This window comes from Cibotium barometz, chromosome 28, assembly GCF_041138505.1.
Source record: "Cibotium barometz isolate CiBa-2024 chromosome 28, ASM4113850v1, whole genome shotgun sequence".
NCBI classification, from domain to species: Eukaryota; Viridiplantae; Streptophyta; class Polypodiopsida; order Cyatheales; family Cibotiaceae; genus Cibotium; species Cibotium barometz.
In genome coordinates this window covers 51,624,342-51,652,187 of record NC_141073.1, presented here as the reverse complement: position 1 = coordinate 51,652,187, position 27,846 = coordinate 51,624,342, and the positions used below count along the sequence as shown (strand labels likewise).

At 48.2% G+C, this 27,846-nt stretch overlaps 1 protein-coding gene across 5 annotated transcripts in view; it reads right to left on the bottom strand.

The window, feature by feature from the left end:
* Positions 1–27,846, bottom strand: part of LOC147622909 (uncharacterized) — a 101,572-nt gene that overhangs the window by 31,056 nt on the left and 42,670 nt on the right. For all 5 annotated transcript variants that reach the window (XR_015269554.1, XM_086822518.1, XM_086822519.1 and 2 more), the window contains exons 3-7: positions 15,477–15,601; positions 15,221–15,320; positions 14,870–14,938; positions 10,795–10,878; positions 10,616–10,701 (exon numbers count right to left, since the gene is read on the bottom strand). Coding sequence is in view for 4 of the 5 variants with exons in the window: in XM_086822518.1 (XP_086678644.1) it covers positions 10,616–10,701; positions 10,795–10,878; positions 14,870–14,938; positions 15,221–15,320; positions 15,477–15,601 (464 nt within the window). In the remaining variant the exon portion in view is untranslated. The remainder of the gene's footprint in view (positions 1–10,615; positions 10,702–10,794; positions 10,879–14,869; positions 14,939–15,220; positions 15,321–15,476; positions 15,602–27,846) is intronic.

The following is a 27,846-nucleotide window of genomic DNA, read 5'->3' as shown; positions in this document are numbered from 1 at the left end:
CAGTCTAAAAGGTAGTGGCATCATCCTCTGGGCTCTGTTGTGTCTCCACCTGCTCATTTCCCTCCTGCTCCATCTCCCACTGAGTAAAGGGATCTGCCTTTGCAGTCGCACCCTTGCAAAGCATTCACAAGTTTGCGCTTACAAAGACAAGATCATTGGCCTTTTCTACACCAAGGCAGTTCCTCTTCTTTGATGCAATATGGCTGTAAGAACTCCAAAGCTGCTCCAAACAAGAGGAGCTTACAGCTTGGCTAAGAATGTGGATAGCCAAGTGTTGCAACTCAAGCCCATCTGAACCATAGACTTCCCACCACAAAGTAGCCCCAACCTTCAACCTATCCTCCTGTGCATCCGCACAACCAAAAGCACCACGAAAGGACCTGTATGCAGCAAGCTAGTTTCTGATTTTGCGCCTAATGCCTCCATCTGGCACTAGACCATCCAAGATACGCCTCCAACCATCACTGACCTCTCTGTCACTCTCATGTCCATTACCCTGAAACTCAGGGTCCACCATATATGCAGCTGCATGCATAGGAGAGGCATAGGAGTTCCACCTCGTCCCACATAAGGAACGAATCTCCTCGTATCTGTCCTCATCGGGCTCTAACTCTTGCAACTTCTCTATCATTCTATCCATTGCCACATACACCTTCCTGATGCATGGCTGCATAGCATCTACAAGCCTCAACAAGTGAACAATAGGCCTCACCATAGCATCAATGCGTTTCACATCCTCCCAAAAGGAAGTGCTCTCTACATGCTCCGTGCATAATATGCCTATGGCTGTTCAAGCCAATGCAGAAGTGGTGAACTCGTCGCTGATGAAGAGCTGCCTCAATGCACCACTGCACTCCCTCAAGCGGGCCAACATCAAAAAGTTGAAGGCAAATCGGGTGTCTGAGTATTTGAGAAGTGAGAGCCTTGATTTCTTGGAGAACTCGTGGCGGAAGAACTGGTGGTTCAAGACAAATGTGACCATTTGATTGGCCTCCTGAATGATTGGCTCAATCCATGACATCTTTCCAATATCCTTTAAAAGATTGTTCAAACAATGTGCCATACAATATGACACAATCATGTGTGGATACATGCCCTCAATAATAGCTCCAACTGCCCTATTTGCAGCCTTGCCATCTACACAAAACCCACCACACATTCCGGGCCCATGAGCTCAATGCCACTTGCCCACTCTGCTGCAAGCACGTGTGCACTCTTCCCTGTCCCTGAGGCATCATATGAAGCAATAGAGTACATCTCGCCACGGGAATATGCAACGAGACCATGGATGGACCGCTTTCGTGTGTCACTCCATCCATTTGCAATGAGTGACACTCCATTCTTTGCCCATAGCCGCTCTACAGCTTGCTCGACAAGGAGATCGAGACCATGGATGGACCGCTTTCCATCCATTTGCAATGAGTGACACTCCATTCTTTGCCCATAGCCGCTTTGTGTTCTCTGCAGCTTGCTCGAAAAGGGGCTTCTCCTTGTCCAGCAATGCGCAGAGACTCCGATGATTGGGGGGGGGGGGGGGGTAGTTTGGACCATACTCCCCAATCCTCTTCACCATATTTGAAGTACTAGGATCTAATTACAAAAAGAAACAAGTGAACTTTCAAGAATGAAACTTAGAAAAATCATGTCAAGAGGAAAGAGTCAAGGCTTACCTCGCAGTATGGAAAGCAATATGGTCATGGAAGAAGAAACAAGCCACTCCTGTAGTATCAACCTCTTCCTCTTTTAGGATCCCAACTTCCCTCAAGTGTACTCTGTCGCCACGCGGGTGTGGGCATCGCAAAGGAACCTACACCATGTGGCCATGGTGCAGATGTGGTAGATGCACCCCCTGACCCTGAAACAGACCCCTCAAGTCGTGTCACAAATGCTGCAGGATCCACAGCCACACGTGCCGGTCTTGCAGCCCTCAAAGCCTCATGCCCGGCAATGCGCTCAAGAAGCTCCCTTCTCTTCTCCGATGTGATTCCCGTGCAAAATCGAACCTCGCGCCCGGACTCATGCATAAGGTGGGCTCTCACTTTGTCTGACCCACTCGTCCGTCTATAGGGGCAAAGCTTGCAAGACCACAGGCGTGAACCTCCTCCACTTCCAGGGCGGTTGGCATTAACCTCTTCCCACCATGACCAACCATCAGTTCTTCTAGCACCACCACGACGTGCAGAGCCGAAGGGTGCTTGTGAAGAAGATACCATGAGAGAGGGTGAAAGTTGAGAGAGAGAGAGAGAGAGAGAGAGAGAGAGAGAGAGAGTGAGTGAGGGAGTGGGAGAGGCTAGAAATTAGAGAAAGCTTGCGGGTTGAGACGAGAGAGAGAGAGAGAGAGAGAGAGAGAGAGAGTGAGAGAGTGGGGGGGGGGAGAGAGAGAGAGAGAGAGAGAGAGAGAGAGAGAGAGAGAGTGGCCCGTGGCAGAGGGAGTGGGAGAGAGAGAGAGAGTGAGTGAGAGAGTGGGGCCTGGGCCCTTGGCACTGGGAGAAATGAAATGAAATGAAATGATATATTAACGTCTTCAAAAGGCCAAAATGACCTATGAGAGAGAGAGAGAGAGAGAGAGAGAGAGAGAGAGAGAGGCTAGAGCGCCTGTTGCTTAAGCCTTAAGCTCTAGAGTGGGGCGGCTGGCCAAGAGTGAGAGAGTGGGAGAGAGAGAGAGAGGAGAGCACAAGCCTTATAGGCTCATGGCGGTGCAGCCTTGCAGGTCATGGGTGATGGCAGCCAGGCCAACGCAAGGAAAGCAACGGGCAGCTGCCAGCCACCAATGGGAGGAAAGCAACGGGCAGAAGCGAAAAAAAAAAAGGGCGAAAAAACAAGGCAAAAAAAATGGCGAAAAAAAACAGCGCAAAAACACAGCGGAAAAAAAAAAGGGTGCGCGTGGCCGTCCCGTTCCAGTCCCGTCCCCGACATGCGCAGCCCGTTCCGCCATTCCCGGGACGGCGTCCCCTTGTGATGCATCTGCCCGAGGCGTCCCCAACCCGTGCCGGAACGATTCGCCGATTCGGGACGGCGTTGTGTGAAGTTTTGTGGAAACCTCAACCTCAACTTGTACATGTGTACATGAGTGTTGTTCGTGTTCTGATAAGGTCATGGGAGCACCCATTGACTCGGTGTGGGCATCGTGGATGCGGTAGTCAGGCATAGAGTTTTGATGGAAGTGTATATGCAGGAAAAAAGATGAAATTCTGGATGCACAGCTTGTCCGGAACGAGGGTTGCTGGAGATGGTCTCAACTGTTCGGCCACTTGAGTTGTGTGCGCGTCCAAATGGAGTGGGCATTAAGTTGCATTTGGAGAAGGTGTGTGGAACATGGGCAAATAAGGATGTGGCCAAGGTAGTATTGGGTATTGGTGTGAAGAGGTGGGTGTGGCCATTCTCTTAGACCTTAGAAGAGATAAAAATAATAAAATGTGGCCATAAGAGGGCAGAGCTACGTGGAAGAGGGAGTGGCTGCCAGCGCATATAGTCCAGAAGGTGGTGGATGAGTCGGCGCAGCTGTCTGCAAACAAAAGGGAAGGATGTTCGGTGTAGAGGGTGCGGGCTCGCTGGCGTAGCCACAGGACAGAGCCAAAGGCCGCCTTTGAGGAGTTGCCTGGCGAGAGGAGCGCAACAGGGGAGAAGGCGTTGAGAGGGCTGACGTGTGGGAGCCACCTGGGGGCCTAGGAAAAAGAAAAGGCCGGTGGTGGTGTCACGGGGATACACACGAACAGTGAGCTGGTGGGGCTACTGGCAGAGATGTGGACGTGCAAGCGACAGGAAGGAGAAGGATCGCCTTTGAAGCTGGGCGACGAGGAGAGAAGAAGCTGCTGACGAGGAGTTGGCATAGGCGCACGGAAGGTGTTGTGATGGGCATTGCTACAATAGCTGGTGATTAACGGCTGAAAGGGGAGCCGCTCGGGGGTAAAACAAAAGAAGGAGGCCGACAAGAGGTTGGCTGCAGGTGGGCGACGTGCAAGGAGAACCACCAAGGGGGCTGATTATGGGCTGGTGATACACTGGGGACCAGAGGAGCGCAGCTGAAGAGAGAGACCTGAGAGGGTGGTCGCCTTAGGAGCTGGGTGTTTCTCGGATGAAGGGATAAAGGCGCTGCTGTAAGTGAGCAAGAGGTCCGCCTAGGTTTCATGGTAGCTGCCTTGATCAAGGATGATGGGTTGGTGATAGTGGAGAGCAAAGGCCGCCTTTGAGGTGTTGGCTGCACAGAGACGGGCTGCAAGCGTGGAGGGAGAGAAGAGGCAACAGAGAGGCTGGCGACTGGCAGTGAAGCAGGTTGCTGCGGCTGGTAGCTAAAGCAAAGAGAGAGGGAATAAAGCCTGATAGTGCAAAGGGATCGCTCAAGTGAGCTGGTTTTTTGTGTGTGTGGTTGGTAGCGAGGGGAGAGAGCAGAGTGAAGGAGAAGAAGGTGATTGCTGGAGGTGTAGCAGAGAGGACTTCAACTGAGGTGCAGTGCAGAGAGTGAAGAGGTCTGCTGCAGAGAAGCAAAAGAGCGAAGGGATTTGGAGCGACCAGGAGCTGGAGAGGACTGATTACGAGCGGGTGCTTGATGAAGCTGGTGTCTGGGATATCTGGGATATCCGCCTCTGTAAAGGTCAAGGTCCTTTCTGAAATATAAGTCTTGTTCATGCTCTCTGGTCTGGTGTGGAAGTGTGGCATGCTATAAGGGCGTAAACAGCTTTACCGCTTCTGTGCCATCACTTTTTGGTGCCTCCACAGAGGAGCAGATTTCCTCTGGTTTGTGAAAGAAGATAGGGGCTGTGTGAAGAAAGATTTTGGAAATGGCTCAGGATTTTCCAGAGTATTGGGAATTGCCACAGGAGAGTGCAGCCAGGTTTCTGGAGAAGATGGAGTTTACACCTTTGATGAAAGACAGGGCAGCCCCAGAGATCCTTTCTCGGATTTTGACTTATTGCTTGCAGGGTGATGCAAAAGCATGGCTACATATGTTTATGACTGCACACAGGAATGCTCATCGACAGGATCCTGAGTACCGTGTAGTCAGAGCTGCATTTTTAGCACAATTTGTCCATGTGAAGAGTCCGAATGAAGTGTGGAAGGAGTTGTGTAACATTCAGCAGAAGGACGGTCAGGATGTGGATCAGTATCTGATAGAGTTTGGTAGACTGTGGAGTCTATGGTGTGAGGCTCTGATTCCTGAAGTACCCCCACAAATGATAAAGAGGGAGCGGTTTGTGGCTGGTTTGGAGCCAACGATCTGTCTGAAGGTGGAGCTGAAGAACCTGGATAGCTTTGAGGAGGCTGTCAGAGTTGCTCGTGAGAAGGAGTGGAAGGTGAAGCGTCTGAGGCAGTTGGGAATGCGGGAAGAGCCAAAGAGGTTTGTGAAGGTGCCACAGATCCTGGAAGAAAAGCTGCTGTTGTTCCTAGACAGGAGGACTCATTGAAGAGGGAAGTTCATGAAGCAGTGGAGCTCATGAAGTCTTTAAGTGTGAATTGGATAGAGTCTGCAGGAAGAGGAAGAGGCATAGGTGTTATGGGAAGGAAGACTGATGCATCATCTGATTCTGAAGGAAATTCAGCAGATATTGGAAGAGGGAGAGGGTATCCGTGTGATGTGCAATGCCGGAATTGTGGTGAGTGGGGTCATATGAGTCCACAATGTGAGAGACCAGCCAAAGCTAATGGTGGCATATATCAATTGTCTTTGGGAATGAATGATGGGGTGATTGGCCCCAGTATGCAGATGAAGGATGCAATTCAGCCCAATGTTTGTGAAGCCCATAAGGTCACATTTGCACAGCAGGATATGGGACAGATTAATCTGTTGGAAATGAAGAAGGATGAGGTTTTTGGAATCAGCCCTGAAGAGCTTTCAGGAGGTGAGGAGGAGAAGGATGAGATTATTAATGATGCTGCAGATTGTGAGGGTGATGCTGCTAACACTGAGGAGCTTGATGAGTTTGAGTATGGATATAACTTGGATGATCTCTTTGATTCAGAAAAGAGTAATGACTTGCAGGTGCCAGTACTTCAGCCAGCCAAGGTAGAGAGTGATGATCAAGGTGTTACTAATGAAGATGCTGTGGATGAAGTGCATATGGATGATCCGGGTGATGAGTTGGATATTGCAGCCTGTGGTGAGAGTGTGGATGATGAGTTGGATAGTGTACTTGATAGTGCACTAGATGATCTGTTGGAGTTGGCTTCCTTGGAGAAGATTACTTGCATGCCAGTTGTGCAAGAAGGGAGTGATGGTATGACTAATGATGGGGCAGATGCTGTTTTGGATAATGGTGTGATAGATTTTGCAGGTGTGGATGCTGATCATAAGGTGTGTGTTCCTTGTCATGCCCAAGAGTTGGTGGTTGTCAGTGGTGAGGATGCATGTGAGACTATTGTTGTTGGTCAAGGGGACCAAGATGCTTTGCCTGGGAGTTTGGGGAGCTTAGACTTGGTAGGGATGCCTTTGCAAGATGTGGAGAGTCTTGGAGGATCGCCAATAGTCTTGAAGCTGGAGAAACTGCAGGAAAGCGACAATGATGAGTCTACAGTGCATGAGGTTGCTATGTCTGATGTTGATGGGCTGAAAGGAAGTGAGTGTATGGTGGACACGCCACATGTGGATGTTCAGCATATGGATGAGTGGTTTGGTTATAGTTCTAGTCTGGCAGGTTGCCCAGAGGTAGGGTTGGAAGCCAATGATGTGGGTTACAAATTGGGTGATCATAAGGTGGGAGTTGATGATGAGATATCTGTTATTTCGGAATATGATTATGAGTGGGAGTCAGATGTGTCAGAGGGGAGTAGAGGTGAGGAGTGGTTGTTTCCATCACGAGGATATGTGAGCTGGTCTGGAGGGGGAAATGCAATAGAATATGGTGATGAGGCCATATTTAAAGAGCCAAGGGGGTTGCTGAAAGTAGGTCATGACAGGATCTATCAATGGTTGTTTGATAGACAAAGATGCTTGAAGGATTGGAAGGTAGATGCACCGAGGTTTCTGATTGATTCAAGGGGATAAGTGGTTTCTATTTGTACAGCTGCTGGACATAAATGTCTCAGCAGAACAAAGGGGGTTGCTAAATATGTGTGAAGTTTTGTGGAAACCTCAACCTCAACTTGTACATGTGTACATGAGTGTTGTTCGTGTTCTGATAAGGTCATGGGAGCACCCATTGACTCGGTGTGGGCGTCGTGGATGCGGTAGTCAGGCATAGAGTTTTGATGGAAGTGTATATGCAGGAAAAAAGATGAAATTCTGGATGCACAGCTTGTCCGGAACGAGGGTTGCTGGAGATGGTCTCAACTGTTCGGCCACTTGAGTTGTGTGCGCGTCCAAATGGAGTGGGCATTAAGTTGCATTTGGAGAAGGTGTGTGGAACATGGGCAAATAAGGATGTGGCCAAGGTAGTATTGGGTATTGGTGTGAAGAGGTGGGTGTGGCCATTCTCTTAGACCTTAGAAGAGATAAAAATAATAAAATGTGGCCATAAGAGGGCAGAGCTACGTGGAAGAGGGAGTGGCTGCCAGCGCATATAGTCCAGAAGGTGGTGGATGAGTCGGCGCAGCTGTCTGCAAACAAAAGGGAAGGATGTTCGGTGTAGAGGGTGCGGGCTCGCTGGCGTAGCCACAGGACAGAGCCAAAGGCCGCCTTTGAGGAGTTGCCTGGCGAGAGGAGCGCAACAGGGGAGAAGGCGTTGAGAGGGCTGACGTGTGGGAGCCACCTGGGGGTCTAGGAAAAAGAAAAGGCCGGTGGTGGTGTCACGGGGATACACACGAACAGTGAGCTGGTGGGGCTACTGGCAGAGACGTGGACGTGCAAGCGACAGGAAGGAGAAGGATCGCCTTTGAAGCTGGGTGACGAGGAGAGAAGAAGCTACTGACGAGGAGTTGGCATAGGCGCACGGAAGGTGTTGTGATGGGCATTGCTACAATAGCTGGTGATTAACGGCTGAAAGGGGAGCCGCTCGGGGGTAAAACAAAAGAAGGAGGCCGACAAGAGGTTGGCTGCAGGTGGGCGACGTGCAGGGAGAACCACCAAGGGGGCTGATTATGGGCTGGTGATACACTGGGGACCAGAGGAGCGCAGCTGAAGAGAGAGACCTGAGAGGGTGGTCGCCTTAGGAGCTGGGTGTTTCTCGGATGAAGGGATGAAGGCGCTGCTGTAAGTGAGCAAGGGGTCCGCCTAGGTTTCATGGTAGCTGCCTTGATCAAGGATGATGGGTTGGTGATAGTGGAGAGCAAAGGCCGCCTTTGAGGTGTTGGCTGCACAGAGACGGGCTGCAAGCGTGGAGGGCACGCATAAGAAACAAAGCAGAGAAGAGGCAACAGAGAGGCTGGCGACTGGCAGTGAAGCAGGTTGCTGCGGCTGGTAGCTAAAGCAAAGAGAGAGGGAATAAAGCCTGATAGTGCAAAGGGATCGCTCAAGTGAGCTGGTTTTTTGTGTGTGTGGTTGGTAGCGAGGGGAGAGAGCAGAGTGAAGGAGAAGAAGGTGATTGCTGGAGGTGTAGCAGAGAGGACTTCAACTGAGGTGCAGTGCCGAGAGTGAAGAGGTCTGCTGCAGAGAAGCAAAAGAGCGAAGGGATTTGGAGCGACCAGGAGCTGGAGAGGACTGATTACGAGCGGGTGCTTGATGAAGCTGGTGTCTGGGATATCTGGGATATCCGCCGCTGTAAAGGTCAAGGTCCTTTCTGAAATATAAGTCTTGTTCATGCTCTCTGGTCTGGTGTTCTGGTGTGTTTGCATGCGTGTGTGGAAGTGTGGCATGCTATAAGGGCGTAAACAGCTTTACCGCTTCCGTGCCATCAGCGTTTCTGCGTCCCGGCCCTCCGTCTCCTCCGTCCCCTGTTACTATGATTTAATATAACTTTCTTACTTTCTTTCTACTGTTGTCTGCCATCTTCTTCCTTTTGCCTTTCACCGCTGCCTGCATCCTCACATGTCCGTCTCCTCCTCCTACATAGGACTAGTTCACAGGATGTGACTAGGAAGGAGGTACTAGTCATGTAGTTAAGACACATGTGGTACATGCATCAAGGAAAGGCAAGAAGAAAATGGATCATCCCATGAGCACTCATGATGTGTCACGAGGTGGTGTCAATATAGAAGACATCCCAAGTGGCTCCGATCAGGATTTGGACGAAGAGTTTGCAATACCTTCATTTACACGCCAGGTGTAAGGAAGACGAGGACCACTCAGAGAGCAAGTGTGAGGAGATCTTCAAGAGTGAGATATACGGTTCATAGAGTACTAAAAAGCAACCTACAATTTCTTAATCTATCAGCAAGTTACAGTGTATAGCAGAGCCACTGTGACTACAATTGAAGTCACTTAGGAACTCGACTTCTCCTCCCTCTGCTAACGTCCGCCATCTCCTTCCTTTTGTCCTTCACAGCCACCACCCACATCCTTGCCTGTCCGTCACACACGCACACCCCCCCTTTTTTTCTCGTGCTCCCGCCCTAACAGGTTTAGCACTTGGGCTGCTATTCCTTTGGCAAGAGTCGGCTTCTCTGGTCTTCACCCATCTAGGAGGACTTCATGGCACCCGCTCTGCAATCCCCAACCGAGGCCACCCCCCCTTGCCTATTCCAAAGTGGACCTCCAGCTCTTGGCATCTACATTCTCCTCCCTTGTGGCCTCTTCACTGGTTTGCAAGATTGTAGGGAGCCAACTAGCACGCAGTCAGATTCGGGATTTGCTCAAGGCAGCCCTCATTGGCGAGCCCGAAAAAATCTCCAGCATTCATGTTCTTGGGCACGACTACTCCCAGGTGGAGTTTGACTCCCCTGCAGCAGTCAACTGGGTGCTTGCAGACCCCATCGCATTACGTAGTGCTCAGGAGTTGTTCGCTTGATGGGATCACCCCTTCGACCCTGCATCCAACCCCCTTGCAGGATTATCTGGCTTTCCTGCCTCAAAGTCTACTTTCCCAACCCTGGAAAGAAGTATATCCCCTTTTGTAGTTGATTGGACGGTGGTTTGGGATAGGTCCTGGAAGCCTTCCATATTGCGGCCTCCGTGGTAGCCAGGGCAGCAGGGGTTCCGTCTCCGGAGTCTCTTCCTCAAGTCATTGCATTTCCCAGCTTAAGGGGGAGGGGAGTGGGGGTTGATACTGCAGCGAGTTAAGTATTCACATGATACATCTCCCCCGGGCAGTTCTTCATTTGCAGACCAATGGGGCACTTGCCAGAGCTTTCCCCTCACGGCAGGCCCGCCGAGGACGCCCCTCAAACTCTCACACGGAACCACCACCCCTCCGCTCGCCCCCTTCCTCTTCTTCGTTGTTGCAGAGGCCATGAGCAATTTTTTGTCCGCCCAAGGGACCAAAGCAAAAGCCAACAATGAGAGAGGTCCCAAGAACCTCCAGCTTAAAACATTTATGACTCCAGCAATGAGATACAGCATGGGCTCCCCTTCAACCTCTCAAGTTTCCAAATGATGATAAATATACGTAGGACTACAACAAAGTTGCTTCCAAAAAATAGGGATTCAAACCTGCAAAGTTTATTCTATCGACTGTCAATGGCTTGAAGAAGAGATGGAAGTATAACACACATTTGTGCTAAAAAGAGAGTGAAGTGTTGGGACCCATCACATTTCTCATCCTAGACCCCACAAAGTTATCGAGCAATGACTTTTGTAAGAACCTCTTACCGATAAAGTCCACCAAGGCCCTCTGAAGTTGTGATAAGTTGGAATGCTTGTAAAACCCCTTTCTGATGCATGATTGAACCTGGTGTCTGTAGAGAACACACTCATTATGCATTCAACTATGAAACAAACATGCAAATCCCCTTCTGAGACTCTTGTATCAGCAAGTTAATAATACCTACCTGTGTTTGCAATCGAGTTTTAACAACATCAAAAGGTGTTGTAAAAAATGCAGCAGTTGATCCTGCCATGCCTCCAAAAGCAAGCTACAAGCAGCAATCACAGAATCAATTGCAGGTTATAATGCCTTCTTTGATATTTGCACAAAACTTCTACGCTGTTAAAAAAATCAAAATCTTGTATTTTGAAACTTTGAAACAACACACACACGTATGCGCACGTGCACACTCTTTTTTTTGTGAAACCACAGCTTCATTAAGGAAAGTATAGTACATTCATAGCTGTCCCTAGCTGTCCCAAGGTGGGACAGCTACTACTCAGATTTCAGAAACAGTGGGAAAACATCTCCAACTGTTGAAAGGAAAGATCCCTGAGGTCAAAAGAATCTCGGAGTGAAAGGTAAAGAGACCTCTTGAAAAAAGCGAAGCATATGATCTCATCACGGCAGAAAATCAGCTGATTCCGTGCATGGTAGATCATCCACAAAGCCTGGTATCTAGTCCAAGAAAGGAAAACTGTGTAACTTGGACACACTTTTTTATTTAGTATATTCTTATATTACCAATGGGAAACCTCATTGTGAGATGAAAAAACCCACAAAAAAACATCATTATACGACTGAGGTCCCTACATAGGACCCATGGAATTGACTGCCTAGAAGCAATCAAAGAAGGCCATATATTGCTTATCGTCTATTTGGTGCAAGTTTCGACAGTCATGTAGGTCTAGGTCTAGATTGTCTCAACAAGCGTCGGAAGTAGGTGTATTGATCCAGGGGAACATGTCCGAAATGTATCTGATTTCTATTTTCCCATATTGTCCACAATGCCCAAAAAGTAGTCCATGCAAGGAATACCCCAAAGTTGGCATATCGTTGTGTAATTTGGACACACACACACACACACACATACATTGCTACAATGCCCAATACCTTTCAAGGACATAAGCGTTAAAATCTACTTTCACCTCAAAAACATATACCTACATGAATCAAGGAAGATGCCCAAATCCACCTTACCTCATGGTAGTCATCCACAAGACAATAAACCATCAATTCCATCATGCATAGCATGGACTAGATATTTCTATAAACGCTTCTCAATCTACTTTCACCTCAAAAACATGATTGAATACTAGTTTCTTTTCCAATTAATACTTCTGTAAATACTTATTGATCTACTTCATCCCATAAACCTGTAAATACTTATTGATCTGCTTCATCCCATAAACCTGTTACGTTCATCTTTTTTAGGTTAACACTGACCCATAATTTCCAGAAACATTTGACAAGAAAAGTCAAGAAACATTTTAAGAGGTTCCAAAACCTTAGGTTTTGTGCCTTTCTCAATAAAGGTATGGTGCTTCATCTTGGGGGCTTGACCTTGGAGAGGAGGATAGAGAGAGTGCAAGTGATAATGTTTTCCCACGTGATCAGGTGAAGGCCTTGCCACCACATGAGATAATATGAGTGAGTTTGGGGCGGCATTGTTGGCTCTTGATGGCCTTCTACAAACTATCATCTACATATCTCACATGTACACACTAGACAAAAATTGCTTCCGGAGCTTGGCATTTGAGTCTTCCAAGCACCTTAAACAAGGACACAGAGCAGCTCTTGATAGTCTCCAATTACTACATGGTTTGACATGCATGGCCTCCAAATGGATCACCTCGTCCCCTTTGAGTACAATCGGGACCCTTGTAAATCCCCCACACTAACAAACCCTACAATTAAGTATAAGCAAAAAGGAAAACACAAAAAGACTCACGCATCTATTGAAAAATGGGTGGGGGGGGGGCAAGTCCAGGGAGGTCACCCATCCCAATTGTGTTCACGCCAATGCAGTGATACACACTGAACTAGAGGTTTCCACAAATTGATCTAGCCATCCAGACACCAAAACCTTAAGGTGATGGAGGACCTCCAGTCTATCCATTTTGTGGAAATCTCCTAGTGCTACTCTTGGCACCACTTTTCTCAACACCTCCCCTTGGTAAACTCGTCCACTTTTTCTTAGCTCAGAGGTTGAACTTGTCCATATTTTCTTACCTCAGAAGATCAACTTGGCTTCTCTAGTGGCTCAAGTTACATGATCCTCTGAGCTAAGAAAACATGGACAAGTTCAACCTCTTAGCTAAGAAAAAGTTGGACAAGTTCACCTAGTGGGGGGAAGGGAGGACGGGTGGTGTTGAGAAAAGTGGTGCCAAGCATAGCACTAGGAGATTTCCCCAAACCGGAGGTCCTCCATCATCTTAAGGTTTTGGGATATGGATGGCTAGACCAATTTGTGGAAACCTCCAGTTAAGCGCATGAACACAACTTGGGTGGGTGACCTCCCAAGACTGGTCTCCCACCCAATTTCCAACATGGTATCAAAGCAAGCCGTCATCGCCACGCAGAGCCCCGGCCACACTCATCTCCGTCGCTACCGCCTGTTCATCCCCGATCTCCCATGCCGCGTTGCATTCTTTGTTCACGCCGCCCCTTTAGTGGCTCTCCTCTCGACTGCACCGCCCACCTCGCGGAAGTCCTAATAAGGCCACCAACAGAGCTGAGCTACTAAGACATTGCCACCCGACTACCGAACAGTCTTAGGAGACAGGCATTCAAGCTGAGCTCGTCTCCCCTAGCCTTGCCTACCAACTACCTGTTGAGATGTCAAGCTCAACATGAGCTGACACTCACGAGGCGCCCGCATGACCGTTCGACATTTACATCATTGGCGGGTTTGGTAGCTGGCACCGACATATCTTCGCCAGAGATTCTACAGCTGGACTACACCGACTAGTCCACATCTACCCACTCCTCTTAGCGTGTTCACATTATGGACCCCTTATATATACTCTATTATGTGTGTTAGTCACTTTATCTTCTTTGTAGACCTCTTTTGTTGTGTGAAGAAGAAGAAGAAGAATTTTCAGCCTCTTACCTTGTGTGTTCTCTTCTAGAATTCATGTGACTGTGTGTGCTTGCAAGAGCTCAAGCTCTCTTCTCCCCTACATCTTTTCATGGTATCAGAGCCTAGTTCATGCTAAGGGTTGAGTGACAAGCAAGAGAAGCACAGGAAGCAGTACAACAGTAAGAGCTTCATCTACTCTTCCCCCTTTGTGTTGGCTACTACACCCTTGTCAGGTACTCTTCGAGAGACACAGGCAAACGAACTCCGATTAAGGAGATTTCTTTACGGGAGGAGAGCTACAAGGCAACTATATTGTCCGTTGGACTGATTTTTTGAAGAAGAAAACGCGTTTTGGACGCATTTGGAACTCCATTTTTCAGTTCGCAAGCGTTCATGGACATTGCGGATAATGGCATCTTCGCCAACATTCTAGATGCGAAAATTTTTAAAACTTCTGAAACATTTACGTTTTTTATGTGTGTTGAGTCATGGGTCCTCTACCCAGGTCCTCCCCCGAAAAAGATATGTAATAAATGTTGTGTGTTTTGTACACAGTAGTTAGGAAACGCGTTTCCTTCAGGGAAGGAAACTTAGAAACGTTTCCTTGTAGGAAACGCGTTTTTTTCAACTAAATTTTTTGAATTTTTTTTTTTGCCCCAAATCTAACGTCAAAATCTATGCGACTCTTTTGACAAAGTTTTTTATGTGGTGTCATGTATGTTTTTTTTTTGTGGCATGGAATGATAGATTATTGGATCATGGATCATGGACAATGGACCATGATCTATGAATCATGATCATTTGACATTGATGATGGATGATTATATGGTTTTTATTATTTGTGATTCAAAGATTGTAGACTTCAAATTGATGTTTCAATGTATTCTATGCATTTAGTGTTATATTTACATATTTTATACAGTATATATTTGAAATTTTGTACATGCAAAAACCTGTAGGTAGGAAACTTGTAGGAAACTTTGGGCTGATTTTACGAAACCCGTTTGAAATGCATTTGCAACCAACTTTGATGAGAATAAAAGACTTGTGAATTTTTTTTAATAGCAAAAAAATAATAACAGAACTTCAAAAATGGCACATTGTTTAATGTATGACAATAATATGAAGGAAGGATCTCTTCAATCAATGAAGCTTAGTCACGTGCTATGGGGCTCACCGTTTGCCATGTGCTAAGTGGTGTACCATCAGGGTGCGCATAGTGCTTCAAGCCTTCATAGGTATAAAACTGTCCATCCAGAGTACCCCAAAAAAAAAAAGTTAAGTCCAAAAACTAAATATAAACATTTTCTTCAAACATGAAACAAAATCGAACTTGCTTGCATTAGTAAGGCTGGCTTTGCAAGCCGCTACCATGAAATTAGGCCATGGGTCTTGCATTCATGGGGAAAAAAATAAAAAATCATATTGTTATAGAACCAAATCTTTCATCTTCACTTTTTACATGAATCAATCAATATGTTAAAATCAAGTACTGATGTGTAGGTCTGACTGGAGCCGTCTTTCTCACCTTGATAATGGATTGAGGGACATTGCGGCAAAGTACAGCACCCCATCCTGAATATAGAACAGACAACCCACCATTCTTCAATATGCTCAAAAAAGCAAGCCTGCAAAACCCATGGTACAAGAAATAAGTGGTGTTATGGAAAAAGCACAACAGCTTGTATGATTGGGTGGAGGAGGACTTCACACCAATTGATGGATTCATAAGCATGTGCATGCTTCCTAACTAATTGCTACTTCTTTAATAGGAGAAAAACTACCAGCTATTACGGTACAAGCTGCCAACTTGCATCCGCTGTTTCACACATTCGCTGGGTGTATAAACTATTGAAGTTGCTATACTTGCACAGCCACCAGCAGTACAGTGTGCTATTGCATAATACTCCTACATGTTAAAAACAGAAGATCACCAAACTGGATACAAATCAAACAAAAATTGCAAATCTTTAGACCATAATAACCATCTTCTTTCTTTCAGTTTGACCAGCAACTAAAAGCAAATGAATACATAAGCAATTCCAAAGATGCAATTTTCTACTACTACCACTACCACCACCACTACTACTACTACTTCCTGAAAGAAACTAGGGTTAGGATTTCTGCAGGACCAGTGCTATGGCGGGTGGAACTCCATGGTGGAGAGAGAGAGAAAAGCGAGCTGTAGGAAGAAAGAAAGAAAAGCCCATCTGTTTTCAATTGGGAAATAAATAGGGTTGATCTTAAAAACCTTGGAGCATAACAATACTCCTTCCAATACTTAGCCTGGAGAAGAGGGTTATTGCTACCACATAGGTTGCTCACCCATGAGGTTGTGCATTCTTGGGGCTACCCTAGCCTATCGTCTTTTGTATCCCCCTTGGTCCCTCTTGTGATGTGATCTGGACTACTGATTGAACATCTCTTCTAGATAAATCTTGATGAGGCATATATCGAGGTGATCAATGATCCTATTGGTATGGGAAGTAGGGTCTAGGTGTTGCCATTGTTCCATGATCATGATGGCCTTGCCAATATTATTTCTATCTAGAGGATCATGCCAATTGAACGGGCGGTCAAGAGGGTGTATCTTGTGCTACTCAAATGGGGGGTGCTAGGATCTCGCATTCTTCTAAGACTTGTGATGGGAGAGAGAGGTGATCGGCTTGTGAAATTAAGGCTTTGGTGAGTCCATTTATGAGACCAAAAGTAATACAATGGTACCAGAGATATACTCAGCCATGGAAAACTGAAAGAAACAGTAAAATCAAAACATCTGACAGTACATGTGATCAACAGATGATCCTGTGTAGAGTGAGATATACTATGTTCAGCTAATGACAATACCCACCTCGGCCAGAACCGATCTGATGGAGTGAATGTCAGGCCTCTGTGATGGGAGCGTGTAATGTTGGCGAAGAATCTCACTAATCGATCTCTGTGTGGTGGAGGGACCCGATGCTCTGGGTAGAGGACGTATGGCTCGCAGAATGGATCGAGCTCTCGCTAAGAACTCCCCTAGGGTGTGGAGTTGGAGCCTGGGTACAGTTGGTAGTGGATTCCTGTCACGTGCATCCCGCACTTGGATGCCACATGGACATATCTGTACAGAAGGTGCAAGACCTGGGATGGTGAACTAGTCCCATGTGAGCCCAGTCCGCGACAAGTCAGCCAGGGATCCATCTCAGTCGTCCGAGGTCAGGTGTGCATTGTCCTACACAGGAGTCCAAGGTCAGGTGTGCACTGTCCTGCACATGAACCAGCGCCAGTCCGTGCTGTGAGTCTCCCTCTGGAATGATGTCAGTGATTCTATGTATCTGGTATGGTACCGGATGCCAGATCACTGAGTAGTTAGTTAGGGTTTGCTTTTAGAACAAGGGGCCAGCCCATAGGGCTACCCCGGGTCTTTGTGTGGGCATGGGGGTAGTGTGAAACCAACCCCATGAGAGCCAGGAAGGCCCTGGCTGAACCCACCAGCCATGGAGGGGCTGTAGGACAGCCCTAGGGGCAAGCTAAGGGCAAACACTCAGGAGATACAGTCTTTGTATGGCTGTAGGGCAGGTATGGGGCAGCCCATACAGGCTGCCCAGCCCCCAGACTGTTTGCAAAACAGTGTCCAGCCCATCCTGAATAAGGCGCATGATGCCCAGCCATATATGGAACAATGCGCAGCATTTTATGGGATTTTCCTAGCATTTAATGCTATTATCTAGTCGTGGGACATGATTATTGCTGGCCGCCTGGACTTCAGCTGGCCGACTGCTATTGCTGGAGTAGTATAAATAGGTGAGCCCACAATCCCATTATTTCATCTCATTTCTCACCAAGAGCTCAAGCATAAAAGGGGCTAGACAAGCCAAGAAGGTGCTAAGCAAAGGGGTGAAAGACTGCAGGTCAAGGGGGGCAGGGATTTTCTCAGCCAAGAAAGGTCAAGATTTTTGTATTTGCTTTTCAGATTTACATCATTCTAATAAAGCAAATACACCATCCGTGGTGGGGGGCCCTAAAGAGGGTATTTGGGACCCAATACTGTGACCTTCTCCATCTCTCCCTCTCTCTCTCTCTCTATTTTCTGCACATCCTCATTCAGTTTGTGCGTTAATTCCATCGCGAAAAGAGTGCTGATTTCTGAGCTTTTAAGTTACCGATCTTCTCCGAAGCTTCCGCATGTTACAGTGGTATTAGAGCCTACTTCAAGCGCAAAGATTCAGCAAAGAAACCAGAATTTTTTCTCGCTCGTGTGGTTGGTTTTCAGACGCCGGTGGACTACCCTTTTCGGAGGGACTCCTGTCCCTCAAAGGACGGTTGGTTTTCAGCCTCCGGAAGCCTCCGGACGTCTCCCACACAGATAGTGGATGGTCAGATTGCGTTCCGGAAAGGAAGTGCATTTTTCTGCTATGGCGAGCTTCGACGACGAGAGAGACCAAGAACCATGGGACCAGAGTACACCAAACAGCCCAACTAGGGCACCAGGCTCGAGTGTTACATATATGTTCCAGCAGATGATGCGAGCAATTGCAAACCAGACAACCAAGTTGGACGAGCAGAAGGCGCAGATCTTGGCTCTGGAAGAGCGTACCCGTTCTCCAACGTCGCGTTTTCCATCTCCTCCTCCCTCTCGTTCCATATCCCAGATTCTAGATCCTCGACACAAGGACCCTCTCGCGGGGTCACGACCACAGCCGAGCTCTTTGCTTGAGTTGCAGATACGTGCATTGGAGATCCGACAACATGAAGACGAAGCCATGTAACGCGTGGAGCACGAGCGTTACCTAGCAGCTTTGGACGCCAGATTGACATCGGCGGCGCCCTCGAATCATTTTCCCGAGAAAATGAACTTCAGTAAGTATAATGATAAACTCGATCCCACAACTCTCTATTCATGGTTACATCAGTTTGAAGCTTACTTTGCCGCAGTTAGAAAAATAGATACTGACAGAGTGATCTTAGCCAGTTGGTACTTGGAAGGTGAGGCCATTCCTTGGTGGACTCAGTGGGCTCATGCCCACACCAGATTAGGTATGGCAGCTTATGTGTGGGACGAGTTTGTCCGCAACCTTAAGCAACGGTTTCTACCGTCCCACTACCTTGAGCGACTCGAATACGAGTTCAGGGGAGCGCATCAAAACGCGCAACCAGTCCTTCAGTTTGCCAATAGAATTTCAACCTTATATTTGCAATTAGGCTTATCTGATACGGACAAGAAAGGGCAATTTTTGTATGGCCTTGACACGCAAATCCAATGGGAGGTGCGTATGTTTCGGCCAGCCACCTTTGAAGACGCACTTTCGCTTGCGCAGAGTGCAGAAATGAAACATAACGGTGGCAAGCCCAAGACTTCCCAGTCGGCTTCTCCCAGGGCTACCGCCTCGGGGGGCAAAGGCCAGAACCAGACGGGGTCTTCCCCAGGACAGAGCCCGGGAGCCTCTGGCTCCAAGAACTCGAACAATGCGTCTAAGCTTACTCCAAACCAGAAAGCGGTAACGGGGGACGGGGACGGGGACGGGGACGGGGAACGGGGATATGTAGGGAACGGGGACGGGGGTAGGAACGGCACTTAAAAATTACTTTGTGAACACCACCCACTCGCCTCTACGGGCAAAGCTTGCATGTCCATGGTTGTGCACCACCTCCATGAGGGGATGGGGTGTGATTGACCTCATCCCACCATGTCCATCCCGTCGTCCTTCTACGGGTAGTTGGAACTTGAAGAGCCACTGCCACGAGGAGGATGCCATGGATGATGGATGCCTCCTTGTCACTTGATACTAGATAGCTTGAGAAGAAGAAGAAGAAGAAGAAGAATGTATTATCGTCCTCTGGGAGCCGATAAACGGCCCATGGGACCTCCACGAAATTATTACAAAGCTGTAAGAGAAATAAAATGAAATGAAATGAAATGTTATATTAACGTCTTCAAAAGGCCATAATGACCTATGAGACCAAAAAGTTACATCATGGTGGATCTGATACAATGTCTGGATAAAAAACCAGAAAATGAAAAATAAAGATGATACTACTGGCACCTAGAAAATGAAACTGGAACTGGAAGGTAAACAGAAACCCTTATAGGGTGTGAATATAGTGAGGGGGGGGGTACGCTATGGAGGTGAGTGGAGTACAGTGAGGGGATACAATATCATATGGGACGGGGGGTACACTATGGAGGTGCCTCCATCTCATAATATGTGCCGCATCGGACGCTGGCGGATCTCCTCAATATCCTCTGTGGTCAGCACCCTGACTTGGTGTCCCGCATGTCTCGCAAGAATAATCCGAATCCGCCGCTGCAACCTCCGTCTATGCTGGGATGCCCTCCTCCGTAGTCGTGGGCGTCTGGACCACCCAAGCTCAATCGCACAATCAATCAGTGTACCGCCGGTGTGGGCGGTATCCATGTCCTGCTGCTGCTGTGGTCCATCTGGCGCAGTGATGGCTGGACTAAAAAAGTCTGTAATGTGCCTCTGAGTCTGGCTCTCTGTGCGCCTAAGCAGGCTATCTCTATATCTCCGCAGCTCAAGCAAGAACAATCCCAAACACCTCTAGTCCTGGTACCCCATGACTCTGGAAAGTGGTCCAAAACCCTCTCTGAATAAACAGTGGAAACGACCACGTATCTCATAGTATGCAGTACAATGACATATATAATGCAGCTCTGTCTCTGGCTCCCCATGGCATACTCGGCATATCCTGGCCTGAGCTGGTATACCTCTATATCGGCCAATCTCAATCTCAAGCTGGTGTGAGGATGTGCGAATCTGACCAATAGCACATCGTACTGCATGAGACAAGTGTACATCCATGTAACTGGGTCTGATCACAAAACCATCTGCTGTGAGCTGAAGAAAATGCTCTCTATAGAAAGCCATCTTCGTGCCCAGCTCCTCAGTCGGCTGTATCCATGTCCTCCTAATGTCCAGCTGAACTAAATCCTAACGGATGAGTCTGGTAATCTCTGTCCATGTGAGAGTGAGAGAGGGTGCATCCAGAGAATACTGGAAGGGAGGCAATCTGTCCATGCTAAAACCATGTGCCTGAAACCAAGATGTCATCTGTCCATACCAACAAGCCGTGTCTCCCTGTAAAGCTAACTGTCGGGAGGAGTCAAGGGCGAGGCGTGCATATCTGTCTCGGGGGAGATCCCACAAGCCATGTATGTAGGAGACTGATCTCGTAAGAGCCTCAATCACCAGAGAGACAGCCGCCAGCTCTGCTCGAATAATCTCATGAGGTACCACGGCCTTGGCTCTAATCATCCTAGCAATCATAGATACCAAAGGCCTCTCCATACCTCTCCATCCGCCTGCGCCGTGATGGCCCACTGAAGGTCCCCATATCTGCACTCCATAAAGCATAGCTGATGTCACTAGAGTGTCAAAAAGCCAAAGTTTCGTTCGAGGTTCTTGAAACTGAACCTGCGAACACATCCTCTCCAAACCGGGCTGCATGTGCTCTAGTCAATCTAGTCTCTGCTGCTCTCCTCATCGAAAACACTGGCCCACTGAATACTACCCCAAGATATGTATATGCATCTATATACTCCACAATCTCCTGCCCATATGTAAATGTGGGAGCTGATCGCCTAACCCACTCTGGCGTGGTGTTGAACACCATAACCTTGGTTTTGCCAAGGTTGACAGACAATCCACTATCATGTGCAAACTCATGTAAAGCATCCAGATGACGCTGCATACCCTCAGGGGAGTCAGAGATCAACACAATATCATCAGCATATAACAATAGTGGGATCCATGTTCCTGCTAGCTGGGCTCCTCTGTCCCCCAATCTCTCAATGTAGTCAGAAGCCTCATCCACATACATACCAAACAATGAAGGAGATAACGGGCAACCTTGCTTCACTCCTATAGTGGAGTGAACCAAAGTAGAGACCCCCTCTGGGGTGCGTACCTGTCCTGCAAAACTGATCTATATAAAGCCATAATCCCCCATATGAGCTTTGTGGGTACCCCCATCTCCTGTAATCGCCTCATCAATCTGGCTCTGGGCACTGTATCAAATGCTTTGTGGAAGTCCACAAAGCTACAATAAATCCATCGCCCATGCGACCTGCCCTCCTCAATAATGGCCCGCAGAGTCAAGATGTGGTCAAGAGTAGAGAAACCTCTCCTGAACCCTGCCTGTCCCTCTACTCGAATGCCCTCTCTCTCTGCCCATCTACTCAACTGCTGCTCAAGAATGGATGCATACAATCGTGCTAGTGTGTGACCAATCATAATAGTGCGATAATTCCCTGGCTCCATAGGGTCCCCTGACTTGAAGGTAGGCACGATGGTGGACCTACTCCAAGTCTCAGGTAAGCCTTCACACACAGCACGATTGAACATCACTACTGGAAGCTCTGCCAGCATGTCTCTCGCATGAATAAAGTGCTCAGCAACCAATCCATCATGATCATATGCTCTCCCAGTCTTCATCCTATCAATGGCCTTCCTTACCATCTCTGCGGTAAAGAAAGTACATGTCTGTGGGCATGGTGCCGGCGGGTCAGGAAAAGGTGTCTGTCCAGGAACTGCATAGAGATGCTGCATAGCTACCCCAGACCTCTGTAGAGGTGATGGCCAAAGCAAGGGAGGACTCATGAAACAAACGCCAAGCCTCCCTTGAATCCTAGCTCAAGAACAACTGGTATAATTCCTGCTCTAGCTGAGCAAGGAAGGCCCGCTTCTTCCTTCGCACAAGGCGCCGGAAGGCAATACGTGACTGTCAGTGAGTAGTGACTCCCAAAGCAACCTTCCGCTGCAGTCGGGCTCTTGTCTCTCTGCACTCCTCATCATACCAGCTGTTCTGGGGCATACACCGAGAACGTTGTCTCTGGCCAGGCTGAGTATGTGGATATGCCTCTCTCGCTGCATCTTGTAAAGTCTCTGTCAGTATATGGGTCAGCTCCTCCAAAGGTCTCCCTGGCTCCTCTGTGTACAGACGTCTATAAATCCCATCTGTGTAGACAGCATCAGTCTCAGAAGTAAAAGTATATCGAGTGTGATCTGCCCCTCATGTCCTCTGAGCTGTGGTAAAGTGAAAAGAGATGGTCAATGTCAACAATGCATGATCCACTACTACCCCAATGGGCCGAGATCCAACTGTGAAGTCCTCAATGCATGAAACAAAGCTCGGCATAGCCATAACATAATCCACTGTGCTAGCACCATGTCTATGTGGAAAGCAAGTAAATCCAGCTGCTGACGGAAACCTCTGCAAGCCATTAAGTATGGCCAACCCATGTGCAGTCCCCATATCTACCAAATATCTCCCATACTCTGTGCACTCCACATCATGTGAGCATCTGTCTAATCCCATATCCAGAGTGTCCAGCTCTCTGAGCATCTCCTCTGAGGTATCATAAAAGGCTGTCTGGCGGTTGCCCGTCCCGGCATTAAAGTCCCCTAACAGGATGATGTCTCCATCCCTAGAGAACTCCCATATGTCATCATCTAGCACAGAGAAAGGAGACTGCCCTCTAGGTGCTGCATATGTCGATGTACTAGGAGCAAAATAGCATATGGCAATATACAAGAATCTGCCTGTGTCGGCCCTCAGTCTCACCCACATATATCTGGCCTGATCATCTCTCCGAACGATGTGTAGAAGCGGTTGTAGCTCCTCCCTGAAAAGAACTGCAACCCCCCCTGATCCTCTACTACTGTGTACCGATCTCGTCCCTACTCTGCAAGCTGTCTCCCATCTGTATCTTGTCACCTGTGGCATGATCTGACCAGGGGCCTGGTGAGTCTCCAAGTAGAAGACTATATCTCTATCTCTAAAGCTGTCCTCAAACGCACCTACATCAAGTCTGAGGGATCCATTGCAGTTCTAGGCTGCCAACTTTAATTTGGTCCCATAGGTCTCGCACCTTCATGTAGAGCGTCGCTCCACGATGACCACCCTCCCTTCTCTATAAAATGCTATCTTTCCCTTTTCTCTTGCCGTCCTAATCTCTGGCATGACTTCCTTCATATGTGCAAGCTGTGAAAGAGTAAGATCGTCACCAAGAAAAATGCCTGTATTCTTTAAAGTGGATCGCCTCTTCAAGAACTCCTCCTTCGCCTCAATAGAGGGGAAGCGAAGTACGAGAGCTCTTTCCTTTGATGTTTCCCCGTTGCCTCCGCTTTTTTTGCCCACTCTCCAGGCTTTTGCGTGTGCCGGACTGTCAATCCCCATCAACACCATAAGCTCTTTCACCTCCTCTTCAACTTTATCCCCGTCTTTAAGGCCGGGAATCCTCACATGCAAAGCACGTGTACGTCTTCGTTGTTCCTCTTCCAAAGTCATGTTAATGATTGTAGGTGTAGGGGTTGTTATCTCCTTACCTTTACCCTTCTTGGCGACCTCTATCCACTTCTCTGCTTCATCCATCTTCCTTTGAGTCTTGGTGATGACTTCCACCCATGAGGGAGTCTGCGCTTCGTGTTGCTTCTCTTCTTCCTTAATTGCCTGTACTTGTTCCTTGATAACTTTGAGCTCTTCTATCATGGATGGCTGAATTTCACCTTCTTCAAGTCCACCATTTGCCTTAGCCTCTGCAAGCTCCCCTTGAAGAGCTGAAATTACGCCTTTGAGCGTGTTGACTTCCCCGTGAAGGTCTTTGACTTCTGCTATGAGGTCTTCCTTCTCCTCTTTCCACCGCTTACCCTCATTGAATACCATTTGGAGAAAGTTGGCTTTCTCCTTCCACCATCCCTCCATCTCCGCCTTCCATTCCTTCATCTCCTTTTCCACATTTGTTATCCTCTTGTTTGTGACCATAAAGGTCGCCTTCGTCGGGTTGCGCAAGGGGGAAGCCATGGAAGAAGCGAGAGAGAGAGAGTTATGTTGCTGCCTTGGGGGCCTGAGCAAGGGTGGGTGGGGAAAGGGGGGCCTACACCCTATAGGATAGAGAGGCGGGCCAGCATATTTGAGAAAGGGTGGGTGCCAGCAGTACTGTGCGGCGAACAAAGAGGACGGCTACAAGAGAGAAAGCGACGAACACAGCAGCCGGCGGGAGGGAGGGCAGCAGGTTCAAAGAGAGAAAGTTGGGAGGGAGGCGACAGGTTCGAGGAGAGAGAGGGAGGCGAGCAGGGCGAACAGCAAGCGGGCAGTGAGGGGGCGGCGAACAGCAGGCGGGCAGAGAGAAAGAAAGAAAGAAAGAAAGATTTTATTAACGTCTTCCAAAAGACCGAACTCGGCCTATGAGACAAATTGGAGTTCCTGTATGGGGTATCCTCTGTCATCCCAACAAAATGAAAAAGTACTGAACAAAAGAGAGAGAGAGAGAGAGAGAGAGAGAGAGAGAGAGAGAGGGGGGGGGGGAGGCGAGCAGTGAGGGGGCGGCGAGCAGGGCGAACAGCAGGCGGGCAGTGAGGGGGCGGCGAACGGGCAGAGGGGGCGGCGAACAGCAGGCGGGCAGAGAGAGAGAGAGAGAGAGAGAGTGAGTGAGGCTTGAGCCTTGAAGGTTGAGGGAGAACTTGAGTGTAAGGATGGGTGGGGGTGTGTGTGTGTGTGTGTGAAGCTTGAGAGAGAGAGTGTGTGAGGGAGAGTGTGTGTCTTGAGAGGCTACAGCTTGCTTGTGTGAGAGCTTGAAACTTGAGACCTTGGCCCTTGAGGCTTGCCGCTTGAGGGAGAGAGAGTGTGTGTGTGTGTGAAGCTAAAGCTTGAAGTGTGAGAGGGAGTGTGTGTGTGTGTCTTCTTATAGGGAGGGAGGCAAGAGAGAGGCCAATGCCCAAAGCCTCAAAGACTCAAGGCCTATGGGCCAAGGCTATAGGCCCATGAAAAGCCCCTCCCAAACGGCCAAAAGAAAAGGCCAAAAATGTGACCATTGCCCAAACAGTAACCTGTAGGCGTTCCCATGCAGGCGTCCCCCACAACCGTCCCCTCTTGGATCCGTCCCCGGAACGCCGTCCCTTGTGAGGGACGCCCAGCTGGGGACGTACCTCCGTCCCCGTCCCAGTGTTCCCGGGACGGCGTCCCCCCGTTCCAAGGGTCTGTCCCCTGTGACTATCTATTCAGGGCATAGAATTTGTGCGTGCTTTTATGGTTGCCCCTCTTGTAGGAGCAGACATAATTTTGGGTATTTAGTGGTTTCACAAGTTTCTTCCTGATGTCAAGTGGGACAAGCACACGTTCCAGATCAATCGGAATGTGTCAAACGCCCCGGTAACCATTAAGTGTGAGCCAAGAATTCCGAACTTTCCACTCATAAGCCAGTTACAGGCTAAGCGAGCAGTCAGGAAAGGCGCACAGTGTACGATGATTTACATCCAGACAGCCCAGACGGTGGCCAGTGCTTCTGAGAAGTACTCGGCTCTCCATGAAAAGTTCCAAAAGATTTTTCTTCGGGACAGCCTCCCTCCCCATCTCCCCCCGTCCAGATCGGAGGACCACAAGATTGACCTCCTCCCAAGCTCGAAACCCCCCGAGCAAGTTTCCGTATGGCCTTTCCAAGGCAATGGAATCGGAGTTGGACCGCCAACTCCAAGAATTGTTGCAATCTGGCTTCATCTGTCCCAGCGTGTCGCCATTTGCAGCACCGATCTTATTTGTCAAGAAGAAAGATGGGTCCTCCCGTTTGTGTGTCGATTATCGTGCACTCAATAAGCTGACTATCAAGAGCAGATTCCCAATGCCTCGAATTGATTATATTCTCGAAAGGCTGAATGGAGCAAAGGTGTTCTCGAAACTTGATTTAAAGAGTATGTACCACCAGGTGCGGATCGTGGAGGGGGACATCCCCAAGACAGGCTTCCGTACGAAACGGACCCACTATGAATTTGTGGTCATGCCATTTGGCTTGACGAACGCCCCAGCTACATTTAACCGCATAATGATGCGTGTTTTCCGGGATTTGATTGGAAAGTGTGTGTTCATATTTCTGGACGACATACTGGTATTTTCAGCTACGGTTGAGCAGCATGACATTGATGTGGAGAAAGTCCTTAAGTTGCTGGAAAGCAACGAGCTCTACGTCAATGAAAAGAAGTCGGAATTTTATCTGTTCCAGGTGCATTACTTGGGATACATAATTAGTGCTGAAGGCATTCAACTTGATCCGGCTAAAGTGGCCGAGATTGTCAACTGGGAAGTACCTCAGACAATCTATGACATCAGATCATTTGTGGGTATATGCCAGGCATATTCCACCCACATCGACAAGTTTTCTGACCTCTCGACAGATCTCACCGATCTGCTAAAGGGAGTGAAGACAAGAAGGCAAAAGATTCGAATGACTCCACGAGCGTTGGAGGCATTCAAGAACCTCAAGGTGGCTTTATCAAAAGTGCCTTGTTTAGCACTTGCCTCGTGGGACGACTTGGAGGTGTATTGCAACAGAATGGTCATCCAGTAGCTTACATGTCTCGTAAGTTACTGCCCGCAGAGAGAAACTACTCAGTCTATGATCGTGAACTCCTAGCAGTTATACAGGCCTTGAAACATTGGAAACATTTTGTGTATGGCCGTGACTTTGAGATTCGCACTGACCATCAGGCATTATGCTAGATTCAAACAATGCCAAGTGCACAGTGGAGTGATCGACAACACCGCTAGAGTCAGATATTCCAGCAATTCGGTGGTATGATTGAGTACCTTCCAGGAAAGGCCAATCCAGTGGCCGATGCTTTGGGCAAGAAGGGACAGGTGACTATGATTCAGACCACTAGACTTGATCTTGTTGGTACAAGACTAGATGACATGAAGTACACGTACGCGGATTCCGAGGAATTCGGTACACAGTGGGAACAACTGTCACGATTGTGACTAACTCTCTTAATCTCTCCTTAATTACTCATTAATCCCTTATTAACTAAAAGGACACCTGTGAAGGGTCACACCCTTACACATGGGTCACTATCAAAGGACATGTCTATTCATTAAAAGGCACACCCCTAAGTCCAAAGGACATAACCGTTGACTCAAGAGCCACACCCCTTCCCAGGGATGTGTCTCTTCACTTGTACCCTTTCGGCCTCTATTTAAGAAAGGCCCCTGTCTCAATGCAAACATCTCAATCTTTCTATCAGCATTTGTCTTATAATTGTCAATTAAGTCTTAATCATGTTAATAAAGCTATAAAAGCTTTACAGTGGTATCAGATCAAACTTTTTTCCGCCCTGTGAGATCCCCAATCCCTAACCCTAACCCTAAAATCAGTCCAAACCCTAA